Raw genomic sequence first — 20284 nt, 5'->3', positions numbered from 1 at the left:
CCCTGCAGCCCACTTGGCTACACTTGGCTTGTCCAGCCCTGTAGAATCATTGGGCAGTGCCTGCGATTGACAGAGCTGAGTGCAAGGGATTCTGGGCCACTGGTATCAGCAGAAACACAGGGACCTGACACCACTTACATCGGAGGGAGAGAGCACACAAGCCAGTCCAGAGGCAGTGAGAGAAGCCGGCCAGTCCCGGCAGTGGGCTGCCATGTGCCTCAGTGGAGCAGGGTGGCTTCTACATCCCCCCCCGTCAAATCACACCAGTAGCAGCGTGTAGAAAGCAGAGCCCCTCTGCCTTACCAGCCTCCCTGACGATGCCTAGGCTGCCTGTCCAACTCCATGCCCCAGAGTCAGGGGAATCTCGCTGCAGCTGGGTTTTCCTAAAAGGGCCATTCATTCTGCAGGTGTACGCCTGGTGAGATTGCCTGGCCCCACTACCAAGTCACCAGCCTATTACTGCCTTGGGCAGTGGGTTTCAACCCCATCCTGTGGCTGCATTGCCCACAATGCCTTATCTCAACATCTGGGTCCTGCCTCTCGCTTCCATCCCTCTTTCAGCCAGCTGAGCCTAGCAAACAGGAGATGAGTGGCAGGGGGATCACAGGCAGGTCAAGGAGAGGAGGCACAGGAGCGGATGTGGGTGGTGGCAGGAAGTCACAGAGGGGAGGGGGACTCTGTTACTGCACATAGGCCTGGCTCTGCTCTCACCTGAAGCAGAGATGAATGTATGCAGGCACCTGTAAGTGCTACAGAAACCACTTTGAGCTGTGGGCGTGAGAAGCAGCACAAGGAAAGGAGCAACCTGCCGCAGAAGGTAGATCATCTGTTAAACACTCCCGGCCTGGAATCCAATGGGTCTTTAATGTTCTGGAGCTGATCACTTGCGGGCAGCATGGTCTGTGCTGTAAATAAACTCAGAGACTGAGGGCAGCCTGAAATCTGCCACCGTTTCCTTCCTGTGCCCTCCATGCTGACCCACAGCTGCTCTGGCCAGAGTATGAAAATGGCAGAGGCTGGGAATAGCCACATACACATTTCCAGGGCCCCCCACTTCTCCACAGTGACGCAGACAGCATGGAAGCAGAAGGGAGAACACGCTAGCAATGCATAAAGGAAATGATGCGGTCCCCTCCCTGTATTGCTCTTATCTTTGGTCTCCTCTTAGATGCCCGAGAATGGGTGAACTCAGTCATGGTAGCCAGCCTGCATGATTAATTAGATGATAAACTGCTTACTGTGCAACTTACTCTTAATCATCAACTCTCCTTATAAACATTAGCCAGAGTCCTCCCAGCATCCCCGTGAGGTGGGCATTACTATTCCCATTTCACCAATGGGCAAACCAAGGCAGAGAGATTAAATGACTCATCTCTGAGGAATTCAGTAGCAGACCCAGTGCCAGAACATAGGAGGTCCTGACTCCTTGTCCCATGATCAGTCCAATAGAGCTTGGAGAAAAACCTCTCTTTCCAACAGGGCCCACACTGACTAGTGATGCCAATCATCCCCCTCTCACCTCATGAGAATAAGTCCCTGTGAAATGCCAGGAACAGGGACCCCAAAGGATGAGGATTCCACCCATTAAACTCACCCCACTTGTTTAGCTGGAATCATCAAGCAACTCCCCACCACAAGCTGCAATCTGACGTGGTTCGGAACCAGGAAGGGAGTCCCCAGCAGGAACAGGAATGGAACTGTTCAGTCAGGGCTCGTTTTTAATGTCCTCAGAACCCACCTTTGCTCCTCTCTCACCTGCCCTTCACCAGCATACAGCTGAAAATGCGGATCGGCCAGGATGTAGCTGTTGGCAGGATTTGAAGTAAAGCTGAGGATATTTCTGGTAGAGCTGAGTGTGACCTGGCAAAAGGAATTAACTAAACGTTATCACCTTTCCCAGTCTCAGAATGGATTGCCCAGCACATTAGCAGCTGAAAACTTGCCTTGTATTTTTGTCTGGCCGTGACATCCTTGTATGCCTGCTACACTGGTATGACATTCCAGAAGGCATCATGCTGAAAATACCTCTGTTCCTATGGAACCGGGCAGAATCCTGGATGGTGGTGACCCATGGGGACATGGGGCAGGTGAATGGGATACTAAAAATTGTGCAGAAGTGGGCACACACACTTTAAAAAGACACTTGCCTGATCCCTCCAGGGCTGGCTCTGATCCTTGAGATCCACGCTTGATATGACCTTGCAATGTGATGCATGCAAGGAAATCGCATCAAGTGGGAGAGTGGCTCACTGGGGAGAGAATAGACGTCATGGACCGAAAAGGGGGTCGGGGAGGTGAGCTTTCAGTTGGTAAGATGTAACCTCATCCATGGGAGCAGCATTCAGTACATACCGGGGACTGTGAGAGAGGATGGAAATGTGTTAATTCTATTTGCAGGTCACTTGAAAAGGCCTTATTCCTCTGGCACCTGGCAGGATATTCCTCTGCCTAGGCACAAGCTAAAACTCAGACGCAAACCTAGCAGAAGGACCATCACTCCAGTGCCAGAAGCGTTCCCCCGCCTACATTCTTGGGGGCTGGATAAATCTCTCTCACTTGAAAGTTTTCACTTTCAAGATAGCAGCTGAACTCGACATGTTGAGCCGTTCTATGCATGTGAGCTGTGTGACATGCTAACAGAGCCAAACCATTATCCCTCTCTGATGTAATCCTGCCCCTGGGGCCCTGTTATCTTGCACCAGGATTTAAGTCCCTGGAGGGCACACTGGGGTTTTCTTTCCCTGTGCTGCTGCCTCTACTGTCACTTAAATAAGACAGGAGTTTATACTCCTGGGCTTCCTTTGAACAGCAGCAAGAGCATGATAAGTATGTACAACAGCATGGCAGCAGAACCAGGTAATGAGGCTTCTCTCATGTAACGTATTACATGTGTTTCCTCTGGGCATAAGGGAGCAGAAGCAGATCCATGTTTGTGAAAGGCCAAAGGAGCGTAGGGGGGAGGGATGCCCCATAGCAAGCTGGGCCTAAATCCTGCAGAAAGCGGCCTGGATTCTGTTGCACCCTGGGGCAGCAGACTGGGAATTCTGCAGCAGCCTCATTTCATTTAAAAATAAAATAGGTTTTTATTCAATTAACTCTGAACACAGGCGATGCAATTAATACAGTAGCCTCTGCATCATTTTTATATTGAATTTAATATGCTTTGTGCTGGCCCTGCATTTCTGTTTTACTAACATGACAAAGATTTTGGTATCAACAATGCCTGACCCTGTCAGATAAATTGTCGGGCAGGGAGGTTAGAGGTTTAGGCTGCCATGCAAGAGATGGTGGAGACTTTGGCATGTGTGGAGGTGCAGGTGGCAGTTTGGCCATATTCATATGCATGTTAGCAGGACACTTCTGCCAGCATGATCAGCAACGAGACAGTTAATGTTGACACTGAAACTGTGAGATCATTAGTTTTCAGATTTAACCATTGTGGCAAATAGGGCAGTTTGCACCTGCCAGCGTGATTGTTACTGACTGGCCGGCTGGCCGAAGACTCAGGCAGAAAAGTGCTGTAGTGGGTTACACTCAGCTCATACTTTCAAGGTTTTCTTTGCAACCATAAGGGCTAAAAGCAATTTATTTTTAAATGAATCATAGAATATCAGGGTTGGAAGGGGCCTCAGAAGGTCATCTAGTCCAACCTCCTGCTCAAAGCAGGACCAATCCCTAGACAGATTTTACCCCAGTTCTCTAAATGGCCCCCTCAAGCATTGAATTCACAACCCTGGGTTTAGCAGGCCAATGCTTAAACCACTAAGCTATCCCTCCCTCCCAAATCTGAACTCATGACCCCTAGTTTACAAGACCAGTGTTCTAACCCCTAAGCTATGGAGCCAGGCAGGCCACAATTTTGCAGGGAGGAGTAGAATCTATGGCAAATTCTGAGACCCTGGAATCTGGAACTATATATGCATCCAGGATCCTCTCTGGAAAGCTGACAATGTGCAGCTTTGCTGGTGGTGTCACCCTACCACCAACCTCCAGGCCAACGAACGATGCCTTTGCACCAGCCAATTTGCCCCATCCGCCCTGGTTGGAACCGAACAGCTCATTCCCTTGCAACATTCTGTCATCTTGGGAATCTACTTACCTTGGAATGAAGCTCTGAGGAGGTTGCCATCCTGCAGCTACCAGGCTCACAACCACCCTCAGCAAATACTTTTACTGCTCTACTTTCACATATTACAGCCTTTCTTTTGTCATTAGCACTTACCGGGAGATGTTACAGTGATGAAAATACAAGGTCATCAGTAGTATTTGTCCGGAAGACAGTGAGTGGCAGAAATGGTCTAAATACTTCCAGGCCTCTAGCAGTTCACAGAGCAATACCCCAGAAAAAGAAAAAGATAGCTTGATTAGAATAATTATAATTGTCTTTGCCTTAGTTCTTGCTATACAAATTCCAGGCTAAATTATCATCTAATTTCAGAGAGCTCCATGACCGAGATTACCTATGAGTCATTTGTAATTATGTGCCAGATTGTATTAAAGCATGAAAATACAAAGGTTTCTCATCAAATTCTAAGAGGGGAGAAGAATCAAATTACATTTGAGCAAGATAACTGCTCACACTGCTCTCTGATTCGGGCATATAGTGATTGCAAAGAGAACGGGTAGAAACTTGGGTTTAATAACGGCAATTGTAATAAACTGACAAAACCCAGGAAATTCCAGGTTAAGGCTGACAACCCACACTCTTCCGCTGCTGGGCATTAGTAAGGAATGCACTTCCTAGCCCTGGAGTAGGTTCCCCAGGAATTTCCCACCGTAGCTTTACCCAGAGCCTGGACTTCGGCATTGAGTAGCTAGAAGTTGCTGCTTTGGAGACTTAAAGAAAACTGCCAGCAGTAGCAATTTGGGTGCAGTACAAATAGACCAGCTGCAGTTTATTCAGCCTGCATGTCAGCTGTTTGAAATCAGCTCTATTTTTCTCAAAGTTTCTGGGCTGCCTGTCTCACAAGGCCATTTTTAAATACCAAGTTTAGCCTCATTGCACATTGCTAAACGGCCTCAGAACCAGTCACGCTGTCTAGCTGTAAAGTGGCAAACACGCAACCAAATTGTTAATCTAAGAGATTTATGATGAAACTATTTACAAGGCACCACGTAAGTCAGCATGGTTACGTATTTAAAAGATTGTTTCTACTGTTTTGCGGCATATGAAATGCCTGTTTGGGGGTTAATAGCTGAAGTAGGGTACCTGGATTCCATGTTGTTCAGAGCAGTTTAATTATTTAGGACTTCAAATTTTAGCTCAGAGACCCCAGATGGCCTGGATTACTGGAGCTCAGCGTCTGGAGCAGTGAATCAGCTGGCCAGTGAGACACACAGGACAGACAAAGCAACTGCGTGCGTAATACAAAATTTGTTGGGAAGCCATGGCAAAGCCCATGATATCGGAAGGACAGGTCGCTCTAAGAATACTGGTGTCGGCTTTTTGCATGAGCTGAAGTCTGGGACAGGTTTTATCCATTAGTCACTAAAACAACAGGCCTAGCGGTTGCCACTGCATGAGTTACTCACTCTGTCGCCAACACAGTCAACAGAGGCCAGTTGCACGCACACCTTGTTTGCTTTGCCGGTTTGATAGGCTAACACGGCACACCTGAGAACGCCACACTGTGGTCAAAGCTGTGTCCGCAGTCACTACAGGGGCATGCCCAGGCTTTGCAAGGTAGCAGGACAGAGCCAATATCCAAGGCTAATTTTGATCCTGCAATTCATATGTCTAGAAACAGAAAGTTCTGGGAAGTTCAGATGCGCTGCTGACCTGCTGTACCTAATGTCTAAAAAACGAAAATGAAATGATGCGAGTACATGAGAAGTGTAACATATCCCCTGAATTGCTCAGCGATGATGACACTCAAGTCTCCTTCCACAGCAGTGTAAATCATGGAGTGACTATTGATATCAGTGATGTTACACTGATGTAAAACCCCTGGAAGAGGAGAAGTAGGCCTGCATTGAGGTCCTTTCCAACCCTGATATTCTGTGATAACATCTATTGGTTCTATTTCTTTATACACAATCTTCCAGCTTCAAAGCAACCCAAGCTCTGCCAGAATAAGGGGGATAAAAGAAGACCCTTCAATTTTGTGATGGCAATAGTCCGCTGAAGTGTAATGTAAAAAGCCCGCCGTCAAAGTTTCCTTCATCATCTCACTGAAAAGACTTGCAAAACCATCTGCTTGCTAATAGACTTTTTTTTAGCTTTAATATTGTATTCCATAATTAAATGTACTAAGGGAAAAACAGGCCATGTATTTAAACAGACAGCATGGCAACAAACTGCTATTCTTTCACTTAAACTCAATGTTCACTACCAGCACTAATTAGAGGGACTCAAGACTTCAGTCCTTTGAACATTTCTGTACAAATCTTATAATTCCTAAATGCATCTACATTTTATTCATAATGCTCGTCAGCTGTAGCATTGCCATTATCACAAGGTTTTCGAGCTAAAAAGGATGGATTTCACTTTCATGTATAATGCCAATCCATTTTGTTAACATTTTACAACTCAAATATTTATTCTAAAGTCTAGGGATTCCAACACGTCAGTGTCAAGTATGTTTCCTCTGGAAGCGCTTAGTGACCAAATGATGGGACTGGGAGATGGGGCCTGAAAGTGATCAAGAGATGTGACTTCCACCTAACCTAAGGAGGACTACGTCGCAGATCCTCAGGCAGTCTAAATCAGCAGTGCTCCATTTACTGTATTGGAACTCTGACTATCTACCCCAGCTCAGATGTGGCCTTCTGCATTTAAAACCAACATTCCAGATATAAGCTGCAAATACTTCAAATCACTCCCGTCCGGCACTAGTTAGGCAAGTGATGAGCTGGGACTTCTGGTTTTTGGCCAAACTGTGTTTGCTTTAAGGCTACGTCATCCTCCCAAACCCTCCTCCATCCCACTCGTTGGTTTCATTCACCTATTGCATTCTGCGTACATTCATCTGTGAGCTCTCAAGGGCAAGACTAAATACCACAGTGATTGGCACATTATATGGACTTAGGCAGGAGGAGAGACCTATAGGGGATTTGTGGACTATGTGCTGACACAAGCAGTATAGCAGCCCTCTCTCTACTTGCTATAAGGACCTTTGCAGTTCTAGGATCTCATGCTGTTTCAATTACACCTCTACCCCGATATAACGCGGCCCTCAGGAGCCCAAAAATCTCACCATGTTATAGGTGAGACCGCATTACATCGGGGTAGGGGGAGGAACCGCTTTTACCGCTCGCCGCCCCAGCTTCTCTCCCCCCCACCCCGGCTTGCCATGACAATCAGCTGTTTGGCCCGGCAAGCCTGGAAGGGGAAGGGAGCAGAGCGGCAGAGATGAGCTGGAGGGGTTCCTCTGCACCCTCCCGTTTCTTGTTGCTGCCCTCGCCAGGGCCTCCCCTGCCCCAGCTCACCTCTACACCATCTCCTCCCACGAGAGCGCCGCAGCTCGGCTTCCCTCCAGTCACTCCTAGGCTTGCCACACCAATCAGCTGTTTTGCACAGCAAGCCTGGGAGAGAGGAGAAGTGGAGCTCGTGGGAGGAGAAGGAGCGGAGGTGACTGGGGCGGGCGGGGGAGGCCCGGGGAGGGCTGCAGCAAGTAACAGGCGGGAGCAGAGGAACTGCTTGCAGTAACACAAATTCAGATATAACGTGGTAAAGCAGCCACGTCCCCCAGAGCGCTGCTTTACCACGTTATATCCAAATTTGCGTTATATCAAACCACATTGTATCAGGGAAGAGATGTAGCTCTATTTGTTAGAAATTAAACAGGAAAAGACCTATCAGTCATATGATACATGAAAGTAGGAAGCAACACTGATGTGCTGGACCAAATTCAGTTACATTCGTGTAAATCAGGAGTAACTCCACTGAGCTGCCCAAAGTGAACTTGAAACATGAGTTCTGGAAGATTTTCCCTGGTTTGAAAGCTCAGAACATGGTATGATCTCTCTCCAGGGAGAGTAGCTTCCTCTGCATTGTTGTCAAACTGTAGCTGGGCCTTGGATCTAGGCTGGTATCTGTTCTGTAGTGGGCGCATCCGAGTCTTAGCTGGAAGAAATCTGGCTGAGTTCCATACTCGTGCAATAGGACACGTGACGGGAAACTGATTTAACCATCATTTGTTGTGAAATCAGCCAATTCAAAACCCACGTGTGCCCCTTACTTCCGCAATAAAACAAGGGAGAATGTCAGTACACAGATTAGAGGGGTTACTTTTCTCTTCCATTCAGATAACATCAGCTCTATGCCCCCACCACATCCGATGTGACAGGCCTCTCCTCTGTCATCAGAAGCAGCCTCCCTGTATCTTCTGCCCCTTCCCCCTCCCAACATCTCATTTCCAATCTCAACAGGACATCTCTTCTCCCTGCCTGTGTCATTTAACTTCTCTCCCCCTCAGGTAGTATTTTATTTATCACTGCAAAGTGTTTTGGGCTATGAACAATGCCATACAAATGAAGCTGTGATGTATGTAGCCCCTCTACTTCCAGGCAGTAAATACCGAGGGAGCAAATAACTAGAATGGGGGGCTCGCTTGGGGTGAAATTCACACCTGGACAGATGGTCATTCCAAGCTCTATGCCTGACTTCCAGCTCACTGATGCTTTATTGGGAAAGGGTGGTCTTGAGAATAAGACCATAGGAAAATCCTTGAGTCTCTCTGTGCCTCACTTGCCCATCTGTAAGATGGTGTGAACACGACTTCTTGTCGCCTGTCCTTTGTCTGCCAGAATGTAAGCTCTTTGCAGGAAGAGTTTTCTTACTGTTTGCACTGCACCTAGCATACTGGGGCCCAATCATGGGTGAGGCCTCTTTGCGTTCCTGTAATACAAACAATAGCCAGGAGCAGCTTGCTTTGTGCCTGGTGCACAGGGCTCAATATCACCCTTGGCATAGCCCTGACAAATACTCCGCACGGGATTCTCTGGCTTGGTAATTGACACATGTCTGGGGCTAGCTATAGCTCTTTCAGATAGCGGTACCTGACTACCTGTTTCAGGTGGCGTATTTGATAGTGACTATGCAGTTAGCTCCTACGTGCTGTCAGAAAACCTACTGTGGAACGCTGCAAAATGAAAGATACCTGCCTATGGCAAAGGCCACTAAGAAGTTTCCTGTTGCTGTGGTATAGTACAGGAAAGCAACACAATGACAGAGGTTGCAGGAATTTGCAGTAGGTCCCACTGAATTAGTGCAGCAGTCTGAATTTGCAAACCATTTCCCAGTGGCTTCACACAAGAGTCTGTCTGACAACAGTGACTGGAGTTTTGAAAGCATTTGCTTCAGCTCTCTTTCCCTGGGTCATCCTGTAAAGCTCGTCTGAATTGTTTTGGTCTGTACATGAGCTTTCAGAGAAAGGGGAGACGTAAGAGCAGAGACGAGGACTAAGCATGTTCCCCAGACATGACAATGCTCCCAAGACTCATTCAATTACAGACGTGCCTCGGAGTAGTCTATTACTACCTAGAGAGAGAAAATTTTGATAGCCAGGGCCATTTCCATGCTCAGAGTTAAAGAATAATGCATTATGCACTAGAGCTGTGTCACTGCAAAAGCTGATTCTCTAATTTACTTTAACATCAGCAGAATAGGTAACTCCTCGCTGCTAATTAATTAGGAAAGACAGTTTGACGTGCTGTACAACCAGAGTAAGCAGCACTACGCTTTGGCTTGGGGCAATATACCACAATGTCAAGAACTATTGTTACTGGAGGGCAATTTTCTTTTTTCACCTCCTGCTATCGCCTCTTGGGACTATCATTGCAGGCCAGAGGCTCAGCTGATGTAACACAACATAACTCTGTTGACTTAAATGAAGTCAATGGAGAGATGTCAATTTATGCTAGCTGAGGATATCTACCTTGGATAATTCACAGGTGTTTTATTATTCCTCTATATTTTTATGCATTGCAACCTATGAGTTATAAGGTCTTCACCACATAAAGACATCTGCTTTGCAATCTTTGTGCAAGGAAATCTCTCTGAATACAGGGACTTACTCAGAAAGTGTTATACTGACACCTTTATGCTCATAAGGAGAGTTCAGCCGATAATAATTCTACCTCCACGGTTTCCATGATCACCTATGCAAGAAAAGCCAGCAAGTCTGCCTTGGTTTTTAGAGCATGTCTGTGGTACAAGCACTGGAGTGGCACAGCTGTGGTGCTCCAGCTATGCCACTGTGGTGTAGACACTTGCCACAGTGATGGAAGGGTTTTTCTGTCACTGTAGGAAACCCACCTCTTTGAGAAGCAATAGCTAGGTTGATGGAAGAATTCTTCCGGCAGCCTAGCTACATCTACAGTGAGGATCAGGTCTACTTAACTTCATTGGACAGGGCACAGAATTGTTCACTGCCCTGAGCAATGTAGCTAGGTCGACCTAAGTTTTAGGTCTAGACTGAGACTGAAGAGGGGACCTACATGAAGGAGGATGCTCCTGTCTCCAGGGTGGTATTTTGAGGGGCACCTGACAATTACAATATATGCTGGATTGCTTGAGGAGGTTTGCACCAGCCATCCATGATAGAGGTAGAGAATTATTCTCCATCGTGTGCTACTGCTCGTTGGGAGGACGATACCACAACCCTAGGCTTGGCCATGTGTCCAACTTTTTAACCAGTCAGATTGGGTTATAAAAATCCAAGCGATTGAGAAATTAAAGTGTTGTTCTTCTGAAAGTCTAGTAGATTTCATTCCTGTTTAAGGGGGGGAAAGGGAATTTAAATAGGGAGTAGGGAAGGAAGAGAGAGATTGGTACACAAAAACACAACTGGAAATCCTTGAAACAATTAATTAGTTGTACAAAACTATAGGAAGCCTAAGGGTCAAGTTAGAAACACTGCTGCAGCCTGATTAAAAGAGAGAGGATATCCTAAAAGTTGGTACAGCTGAGTATTCCCATTTCACGATTGCAATAAAAATGAACTGGATTTCACAGATAGGATAACAGCCTACTGGATCCATTCCTGTGCTGCACTCATGTTGTATGTTGAGTGCTTTGTCCAGCTGAGTTGTGACTGAACAATGGAAAGTAGGACTAGTCCATTAGGCTCCGACTCTTCCATAGGCTAGTGGAATTTACTATTCTGAAACGTTTCCTGATCTTTAGCCTGAATTTCTTTTATCAGTTTTACTCCCAATTACAGTCTGCCAGACCACCTAAACAACTCTTTTCCCTGCTTGGTGTTTTCTCTAGTCAAATACATGTAGATCTCAGCATCTTCCCCTGCGTAGCTGTTCAGTGAAGCTATAAGTATTTTAATGTCTCCCCATGACCAGTCCCTTCAATCTTTTAATTTTGAAGGAGATGCATGATACTGGTCTTAATGCAGTACTAGGAGACAAATTCCTAAATTAGTAAACTAACAATGTTTCTCATCTGTATTTCATGTCAAGTTGTAACCTCTTTCCTTTGTATTTCTCACCTGTAAAATAAGTACCATGCTACTTAATTTCCTCACAGAACAGTGAAGATCACTTGTTTGGCAAGCACAAAGTTTGGTGCTATTTTTTTTAATTGTCTTTATCTGAATTTCCTCTAATTTGTCAACATCTTTCTTGTATTGCGGAACACAGAAATCTACATTGTTCTAACTGCAGTTTCACTAGAGCCACATAGATAGACTGCCACACATCCTGGTGTTAGACATGATACCTTGTTGCCAACTCTCATGATTTTATCATGAATCTCACAGTATCTGGTATTTTTAAAGCCTCAGCTCCTGGAGTCATGTGATCAGATGAGAATCTCAACTTTCATTTTTATTTAAAAAAAGTTTCTAGCCCCTCATGCCCACAGAAAAAAGCTTGAAAATATGAAACCTAAGACTCCTAGAAAAAATCAGAAGGCAAATAAATCCACTCCCAATTTATTTTTTAGTCTTATGGTTTTTAAGCTAATCTCATGATTTTTTCGTGGGGAGGAGCTCGCTCATGGTTTGTGAATGTTTGGATTTGACAATGCTAGTTATTGCTTGACAAGGAGCACTCTTTTCAGTGATGCTATGTAAGGAAAGCAAGATCTTGGGCCTAATGAAGGAATTTCTGGGTGAAATTGTATGGCCTCTGTTATACAGGAGGTCAAATTAGATGCTCACAATGGTCCATTCTGTCCTTAAAATACATGAATCTATAAGTAAACATTCAGTGGCCTCACAGCTGCAACTCAAAGCTTTATAGAAGTTTGCAAAGAACTCAGAGGTTAACTTCCTGATGGGAGAAGAACTTTTTTACCCATTTGTGGGATTTTGTTTTAAATAAAAGGAATGGGAAATACCCTCTAATTTAGGAGATGTAGGGAGAAAAGCTTGAAAACATCATATTTTAAAGACAAGACCTTACAACCTAAACAGACCATGTACAGAAGGAATGGATGTAACATGATTATTGTGAAGTTGAGCATTTGCAGTTTTAGATCCGTATTTGTTGTTTGCATTTGCTGTATTTTGCACGCTGGTGGCGGAAGTGGTTTGCGGACCTTTTGGAGGAGATGTATTAAGGAGGAACCTAGTGGAAAAGATAGGGAGGATTCTAGGGAAGTAGGCCCAGAGGCAAGAATTGGACACCACTAACATTGGTAAACTGTGCAGCTTGGGGAAAGTAGAAAAGTGAGCAAAGTTTTGCAGGAGCTCAGTTGTACAGGTTCCTATGGCAAGAAAAGGGAGCTTAAATTTCCATGAGGATGGCAAAAGAAAGTTAATGACAGGAAATGGAGAGGGGTTACTCACCAGAGAAACCAACTTTTACTGCTGGAGCATAGCAGTATACTGGAATCTGCAGTAACCAGTGTGTAAAATATCAGAGGGGTAGCCGTGTTAGTCTGAATCTGTAAAAGCAGCAAAGAGTCCTGTGGCACCTTACAGACTAACAGACGTTTTGAGCATGAGCTTTCGTGGGTGAATTCACCCACGAAAGCTCATGCTCCAATACGTCTGTTAGTCTATAAGGTGCCACAGGACTCTTTGCTGCTTTTACAGTGTGTAAAAGCCCTTTGCATTTAATTTACTATCGCTATGTTTGCTCATTTTGGAATGAGACAATGTGTGCTTAATGCACTTTTAAAGCATTGCTTTTCATATTACTGGGCACTTTATTACTTTTCACTCCACCTCAGTAGCAGATGTTCCTCTGGGTCCAGCCTTAGCTTCTACATTCAAAACTCAGCAAATAATAAGAGTAGGAGGGTAGATGTGAATTTTACCCCCAAGCTGTGGTATCCAGGTGCTTATACAATAGACTGATTTTGAAGTCAATGTACATCTTGTTTGTCAAGATACAACTCTTCAAAAATGAGCATCAGAATAACACTCCTATTGAGCAAACATACTATGTTGTTCCTATTTGCACTAAAATGACATGATTTAATAGAAAGATCTTGTTAATATTACGCAGTTTACAGAGCTATCTACACTTACAGCTAATCAGTGGAACAATACGATCTAAAACACATTTGCCTGATTAGAAATGCCCTCCATTTTAGAAACAAAAGGCGGCACTAAATTAGATTTTGTCCACTACAATCAATCACACAAAAAAGCAAGCAAAAGCAAACATTCATAAGACTCGAGAGATGAAGGAATCATAAATTTGCACAAATACATCATAAAAGATGGGAGAGGCAAGAGTTTTGTTCTGGATTTATTTACAGCAAATATATTACAATAAAAAAGCTGAACATGGCTCACATTGTGGTTGTGTAAAGAAGATACATATGCTGACACTGAACAGTTGTAATTCTCTTGGCACTAACTGAATCAAATGCGTAGACTCAATACACAAATAAAAAGTAGTACACTTACTGGGCAAAGGACACATTAAGAGCATACATCTGTGGACGAGAGTTTCAATCCAATCCAAAGAGAATACAGACAAGCCATCAGTATGGTAAGAACTTTTTAGATGAACATGTAACCCACAACATAAGGCTGTCTGGCACCATTTAAGATCTCTGTATTGAACATAGTGACTTTAAAAGAATGTCATACAAGATTAAGACACAGAAAATGCAATTACCATGGTGAACAATCTTGTTACTTTCATTATTCCTCTTTCATATTTTATTCCCACAATAGTAGTGTGTGTTAAAGAGGCTTCATGACAAACACAATGCAACAGCTGGAGGGTTTTGCCTGTCAAATAAAGTGACTTGCAGCAAGAGACATTTATGCTTTTTACAGATATGTAGCTCACGTGGATTCTAGTACAAAGATCCTAAGAATAACAAATGCTGAAGCCTTATAATCTCTCTTCATTATAATTAGAATCCTGAATAAAGCAGGGTCCAAATTACTCCAAGGGAATCCAGGCTACAATACAGCAAAACGTTTTCTGCAAGGACACTAAGATACATTAACAGTAGTAAACAGAGTTAATGCTACCTCAACCTTTTTACTTTTCCATAAGTGGTTATAAAAACAGAAACTAACATCTTCTAATCTGTTTACATTTCCTGAGCTTAGTTAAATCATAAAGGAAGGAAAATTATAAATATCCCAGCTAGTCACCAGCAAATTCAAAATGTACGCAACTGGTTTGAACATCTTTATATTCTCCCTATTTGACATCACGGCCCTTCCCTTTTCATTTAGGCTCCTACACAAGAGCAAATAGAATTAAATTCACTAGCAATGCTGGGATGCTACGGAACTGTTGGTCTTTTTGTCCTCTCTAAGTGCCTTTACGGTAGACTGTGAGACAGCATGTTCTGACTGAATCCTATGAGAGCACTCAAAACCCCTGCAAGTATTTTCCCCTCCTAAATGGAGAAGCATCCCTGGCCTCCAGTTTGGCAAATAAAGCTTCCAGAAACTCAACTCATTACTGAAATTCTCATTTTCTACTTGTCTGTTTCGAGCGTAGTGGACTCCACTGTGCACCCAGCTCCCCAGTCGAATGACATCCTGCCCTGGCAGCTGGTTTAGCATTCCGCTGAGTGGGGTAAAACATTATGCAAATCTACACCAAAAAATGTGAGAGAGAATCTCAGCAATACAGAATTCATCTTAGTGGCTTCTTCAAGAGCCGACACTACACCTTTGAGACAGGAGGATATTCTACCCTCCAGGAGTCAATATGCATGTTTATTTCCTGTGTATACAATAATTTGTACCTTAGAGTAAAATCCAGATTTTGAGAATATACTGGGAACACGGGTACTTACAATACTTCTCTTGGGCAGAGTGCTGCAATATCCAAATTCAAGCTAACTGGCCTAGGTAGGTATACCACAGATTTGCAGAGGCATAATGCACCTGGTTGGTATTTTTCAAATTATTATTATGTAACAGCGTGATTTTGCATTCTGGTGCAGATAGAAAGGTTTAACTCCATAATTTAATTCTCATAGCAGCATTTGTGTGGCTACCAAAGCACCCAGAAAACATCTGTAGCTTTTCTTACAGAGTACCAGCTTTTCCTGTAAGAATCACACTAAATCTCCTCTTTCCAACCCCAAAAATCTTTCCAAAGCCCAACCTCTACAGACAATCCAAAGCCTGCTTCAAAAAGGGTTTTGGCTTTCCACATGCCAAACTCTGTAACAGCACGTGCAGTCTCAGAGCCACTGCAGAAACAGGGCTCCAAAATATCTAGCAGACACATACTAGTCAGACGTGAGGGAAGAGGAGGATGGTGTTCATGTGTTGAGTGCTCTGCCTAATAATTAACGGGGTTCTCCTCACTTGTGTGAGTAGAGAGTAGATTCAGACTCTGACCTGTAGCAGCCCCGCTCAGGGAAGACTGTTTTGCTAAGAGATGTGCAACTAACCTTCCCTGAGCTGGGCTGGTTCTGGCAGATGGTGCAGCTTCCTTGACAGGTGACAAAGACGAAAAATCAGAACTCCTGTGGCTCCCAACATCATTACGGTCTTGATCCAAAGCATATTAATGTCCACTGGAGTCTTTCAGCAGACTTCAGTGAGCTTTGGATCAGGCCCTAAAGGTGGGGGTAGAGGGAGGTAAGAGTCAATGGAGCTAAATCTGCCAACATCAGGCCTGAATTTAACCCACAGAGCTAGAATTCAGATGAGTTGTCCTTGAGTTTGGGATTGGAAAGATTAGTGCATTGAAGTGTAGGATCTCAGAGGCCTGAGGCCTGGCAATAACACTTAGTTACTGTACAAAATGAAAGTCAAGCTGAGCCAATCAGGTTGCCCAACAGGTGACCTTTAATTTACCAATAAAAAAGTTAAATAAATTAAATTAAACTTCAGTCAAACCAGAAACTAGCTTATTTACACAAAAAGCTCGCTTTTTTATTTAACCCCCTCTAGACCTTTAGAGGCAGGCTGTTCTCTGTGTGGCTGCATCACAGAGCAGGTCTGTTCCCAAACCCAGCCAGAATGCAGCAGATCGCTAACGGTAGCAACAGTCACCCTACTGCACCAACCTCCACCATCATACCACAGCAGTATAGTCACTGCAATGAACTTGGCCACAGCGGTGTGTCTCCTGCTTTCCCCATAGATACCCTGCCTTTATCTAACCATTTTTTCCCACAAATACTTCTTCAGCATTTACAGAGCAGTAGAAACCACCCTTCTGTGACAATGTTCTCTTCTACTGTCAGCATCTCTTGAGGAACACAAAATTCTACTATTAACGTATGTAAGCACCTATTTAGCTTCTGAGGATTAATTTAATTTAAAGAGATACTGCCATAGAATTCTATCTTTTTCCTTAATGTATTTACTTTTGGGAGTGTATCAAGTAGGGAAGCTTGTATACAATGGCAGAGTCACATTACTAATAAAGATTAGATTATCCATTTTTCTCATTATAGTATTATGAGAGAATTAACTCTGGTATAGTTCATAGATTTATGCGGAGGTTTTACTTTATAATTTATTCCTCCTCTATACATTCCTTTTCAGTAGCATGCCTGAAGCAGAATCAAATATGAGACGTGTAGTTTCTAACCACAACATACTCTCCATACAGGGTATTTTGCTTTGTTCTCTGGAAACATTACTTCCATTAATTCCTTCCTCAAAACATGATCCAAAAAAAATTTCAAGTACTATAAACCCAAACTTTATTGCTGGGTTATGTCAATGTAAACTGACCAGAATTAACACTCAATGAAAATTCTCTTTACAAAAGACAGGACTGTTCAGTATGTCTGCTGATCACAGACAGCTTCTTTCACCATTCATAAAGTCATTGGAATCACAAAATTACTACATCTCCTTTGCAAGCACACAGGACTAATAACCGTCGTCATCGTCCATATCACAGCCGTAATCTGAAACACACAGAGAAAAAGGTTTATAGAAAAGAAAGTGTTCCAGAGAATAAGAAAAGTGCATTGAAAATATCACAGTTGTCAAACTATAAATTCAAGCAGTCTCTATGCTGCGTAACGAATCGTACATTTTTAATAAACCAAACAACAAACCCATACATTTTCTTAAGACTAAGGAGAAAATCTGCTATATGCTCTCCTTAATAAACTCAAAAATACTTGTGAACCTACAGGTATATGTTTATCACTGCACTTATTAAGAAAGGTTCTATATGGAGCCTTAGGACCGTAATTGCAAGGAGACTTGGCACATGGACATGCAAAATATTTAGTTTAGAGGCTAACAAGATCAAACTTGATTGTCAAAAGTAAATTGGAACATGATAGATAAACAGCAACATGCATTACAAGGGGTACAATTAACTAAACATGAGCGCCAAGAAAAAAACTATGTTTAAATCACTCAAAGGATTTGTAAATGGAACCTGTCCAGGCTCAAAGGCAGCTCCAGAACACTCATCTATGCCCGAAGATTTCCAAGAAGCAAAATGTCACCCAACAACCAACTTCAACTAGCACATCTGGCTTCAGAAGTCCTGTATCCAGTACCACTACAAGCAGAAACTCTAAGTGTATGTCTACACTGGAATTAAAACCCATGGCAGGCCCATGGCAGCTGACTCAGGCTCACAAGGCAGGGGCAACGGGGATGTTTAACTGCAATGTAGACTTCTGGGCTTGGGCGGGAGCCCAGGCTCTAGGACCCTGTGAGATGGGAGGATTTCAGAGCTCAGGTTGCAGCCTGAGCCAGAACGTCTACACTACAATTAAATAGCCCAGCAGCCTGAACCTGAGTCAGCTGCAGGAGTCTTAAACTGCAGTGTAGACACACCCTAAAAGCCCAGTTGTGTCTCTTTACCAATCATTACCCAGAATCCTTTCTGTGTACAGCTATTTCAGAGCAGTGCGGATTGCTGAGGTCTAGGGAAAAAACAAAAAGTTTGTACGTGCTTCTGGATATACCAATTTCTTTCCTGCGTATTTCACAAATTAACCAGACAAAAATCTCTTTATTGCAAAACGGACCCTAACTTTTACTATTATATGTGACTGTTCAGTAAATTTAATGTCTTCCACCATCAATGTGGGGAGATGTGGTGCAGAGTTTCATGAAGGGACACAAGCCAATGAATGCTCTGCAGAAGAAACAAATGTAATCCACGGTGATTTGTACAGAAAGGGCAAAGTTCATCACCTGAATCTCCTGCAGTTCCCCTCCACTTATCAGGTAGGTCTAAGACCCACGAGTAGACAAACAAAGCAGTTCTTTTGCTGACAGTCCATTCTGAACACCTCAATTTTAATTCTGGAAACATTCCTAACTTATTTTTCTTAACGCAAATACTCAGCTCTTTCAGATGCAGTACAGAACTAGACAGAGGGTAATGCAATGTTCTCAGAATGGTTTAAAAATAGTAACACAAAGGAGAAAAAACTCAGCGACCTTTAAACTACTTTATGGGTTTTATTACTACTATTTTTAAACACAGATCCACCCACCCACATGGGTGCACTTTCTTGGGAACATAATCCTAATAAACACTAGTGACAAAGTGTTTTTCCTTTGGTTCAGAAATTATTTTCCAGTCAGAAATCAATCAATCTAAAAACAACACATTCCTTTATGATCAATCCACAGATATTACAAAAAAGGCTTCATCAAAGTCTGCAGCTGAATTAATAGTGATGGGGAGGCTTAAACACTAAATCAACGCTCCAGCACAAACCTTCTTCCCACTTTGCTTTAGCATATTGCATCATTCTATTTTAAGATAATTTTTGCATACATCCAAAGTTTAAAATTTAACAGGAAGTTTCAAATAAAGGATCAATCCGGCCATGCCCAACTATAAAATACCACTGCAGGGAGCGTATCAATGTTTCCTGCCAATGCAGAAACCTGCTTAAATGATGGCTTCTGGTTAACATAAAAGTTGGGAGCCACAAGGGGGGTTTAGGCACCTAACTGCCATTTGGGCCTGCAAGTCTTATATTTACATTCTCAAAAACCCGGCTCAGGCTGCTGCCTCGCCCTGTAGGGGCCTAGGTTTCCACTGGTAAAGTCCCCTAGACACCTACATTTCTGCATGCACACAGCCACCTCAGTCTTGACACCACTGAGCAACTTGGTGCCTAAGCTCCAGCAGGATTTACAAACTAGGCATTCACCACCTATCATGTTGCGGGGCCAGCTTGGTAGATGTGCGCAGAGGCTGCCTTGGACCAGATTGGGCCCCATGCAAACCATTGCCAGAGAAGTCAATGGTCATACCCCACCTCCCCTTTTATGTAATAACCCAGCAGTTACAGCACTCATGCAGCATGTGGGAGACGCAGGTTCAAATCCTCACTCTGCTGATGGGGAGCAGGGACCTGAATGCAGGTTTCACACCTTCCAAGTTAGTGCCGTAAAAGACGGTTACTCACCTTTGTAACTGTTGTTCTTCGAGATGTGTTGCTCATATCCATTCCAGTTAGGTTTGCACGCACCACATGCATGTTCGTTGGAAGATTTTTACCCTAGCAACACTCGGTGGGTCGGCTGGGCGCTCCCTGGAGTGGCGCCGCGATATACCCCTGCGACCCAATCGCCCCTCAGTTCCTTCTTGCCGGCTACTCCGACAGTGGGGAAGGAGGGCCGGTTTGGAATGGATATGAGCAACACATCTCGAAGAACAACAGTTACAAAGGTGAGTAACTGTCTTTTCTTCTTCGAGTGCTTGCTCATATCCATTCCAGTTAGGTGATTCCCAAGCCTTACCTAGGCGGTGGGGTCGGAGTGAGATGTTGCAGAATGTAAAACTGCTGAGCCAAAGGCTGCATCATCTCTGGACTGTTGAACCAGAGCATAATGCGAAGCAAAGGTGTGGACTGAGGATCAGGTAGCTGCGCGACATATCTCCTGGATAGGTACACGAGCCAGGAAGGAGGCAGATGAAGCCTGAGCTCTGGTAGAATGCACGG

At 44.0% G+C, this 20284-nt stretch overlaps 1 protein-coding gene across 2 annotated transcripts in view; it reads right to left on the bottom strand.

Moving 5' to 3' along the window:
- Positions 1-13652: 13652 nt before the first annotated feature.
- Positions 13653-20284, bottom strand: part of BRF1 (BRF1 RNA polymerase III transcription initiation factor subunit) — a 257449-nt gene continuing 250817 nt past the window's right edge. For both annotated transcript variants that reach the window (XM_030558590.1, XM_030558591.1), the window contains one exon: positions 13653-17260. In XM_030558590.1, the coding sequence (XP_030414450.1) occupies positions 17223-17260 (38 nt within the window). In that variant the 3' untranslated portion in view covers positions 13653-17222. The remainder of the gene's footprint in view (positions 17261-20284) is intronic.

This window comes from Gopherus evgoodei, chromosome 4 (assembly GCF_007399415.2).
Source record: "Gopherus evgoodei ecotype Sinaloan lineage chromosome 4, rGopEvg1_v1.p, whole genome shotgun sequence".
Classification (NCBI taxonomy): domain Eukaryota; kingdom Metazoa; phylum Chordata; order Testudines; family Testudinidae; genus Gopherus; species Gopherus evgoodei.
The sequence above is the reverse complement of the archived record's forward strand: the minus strand, read 5'-3'. Positions and strand labels throughout refer to the sequence as shown.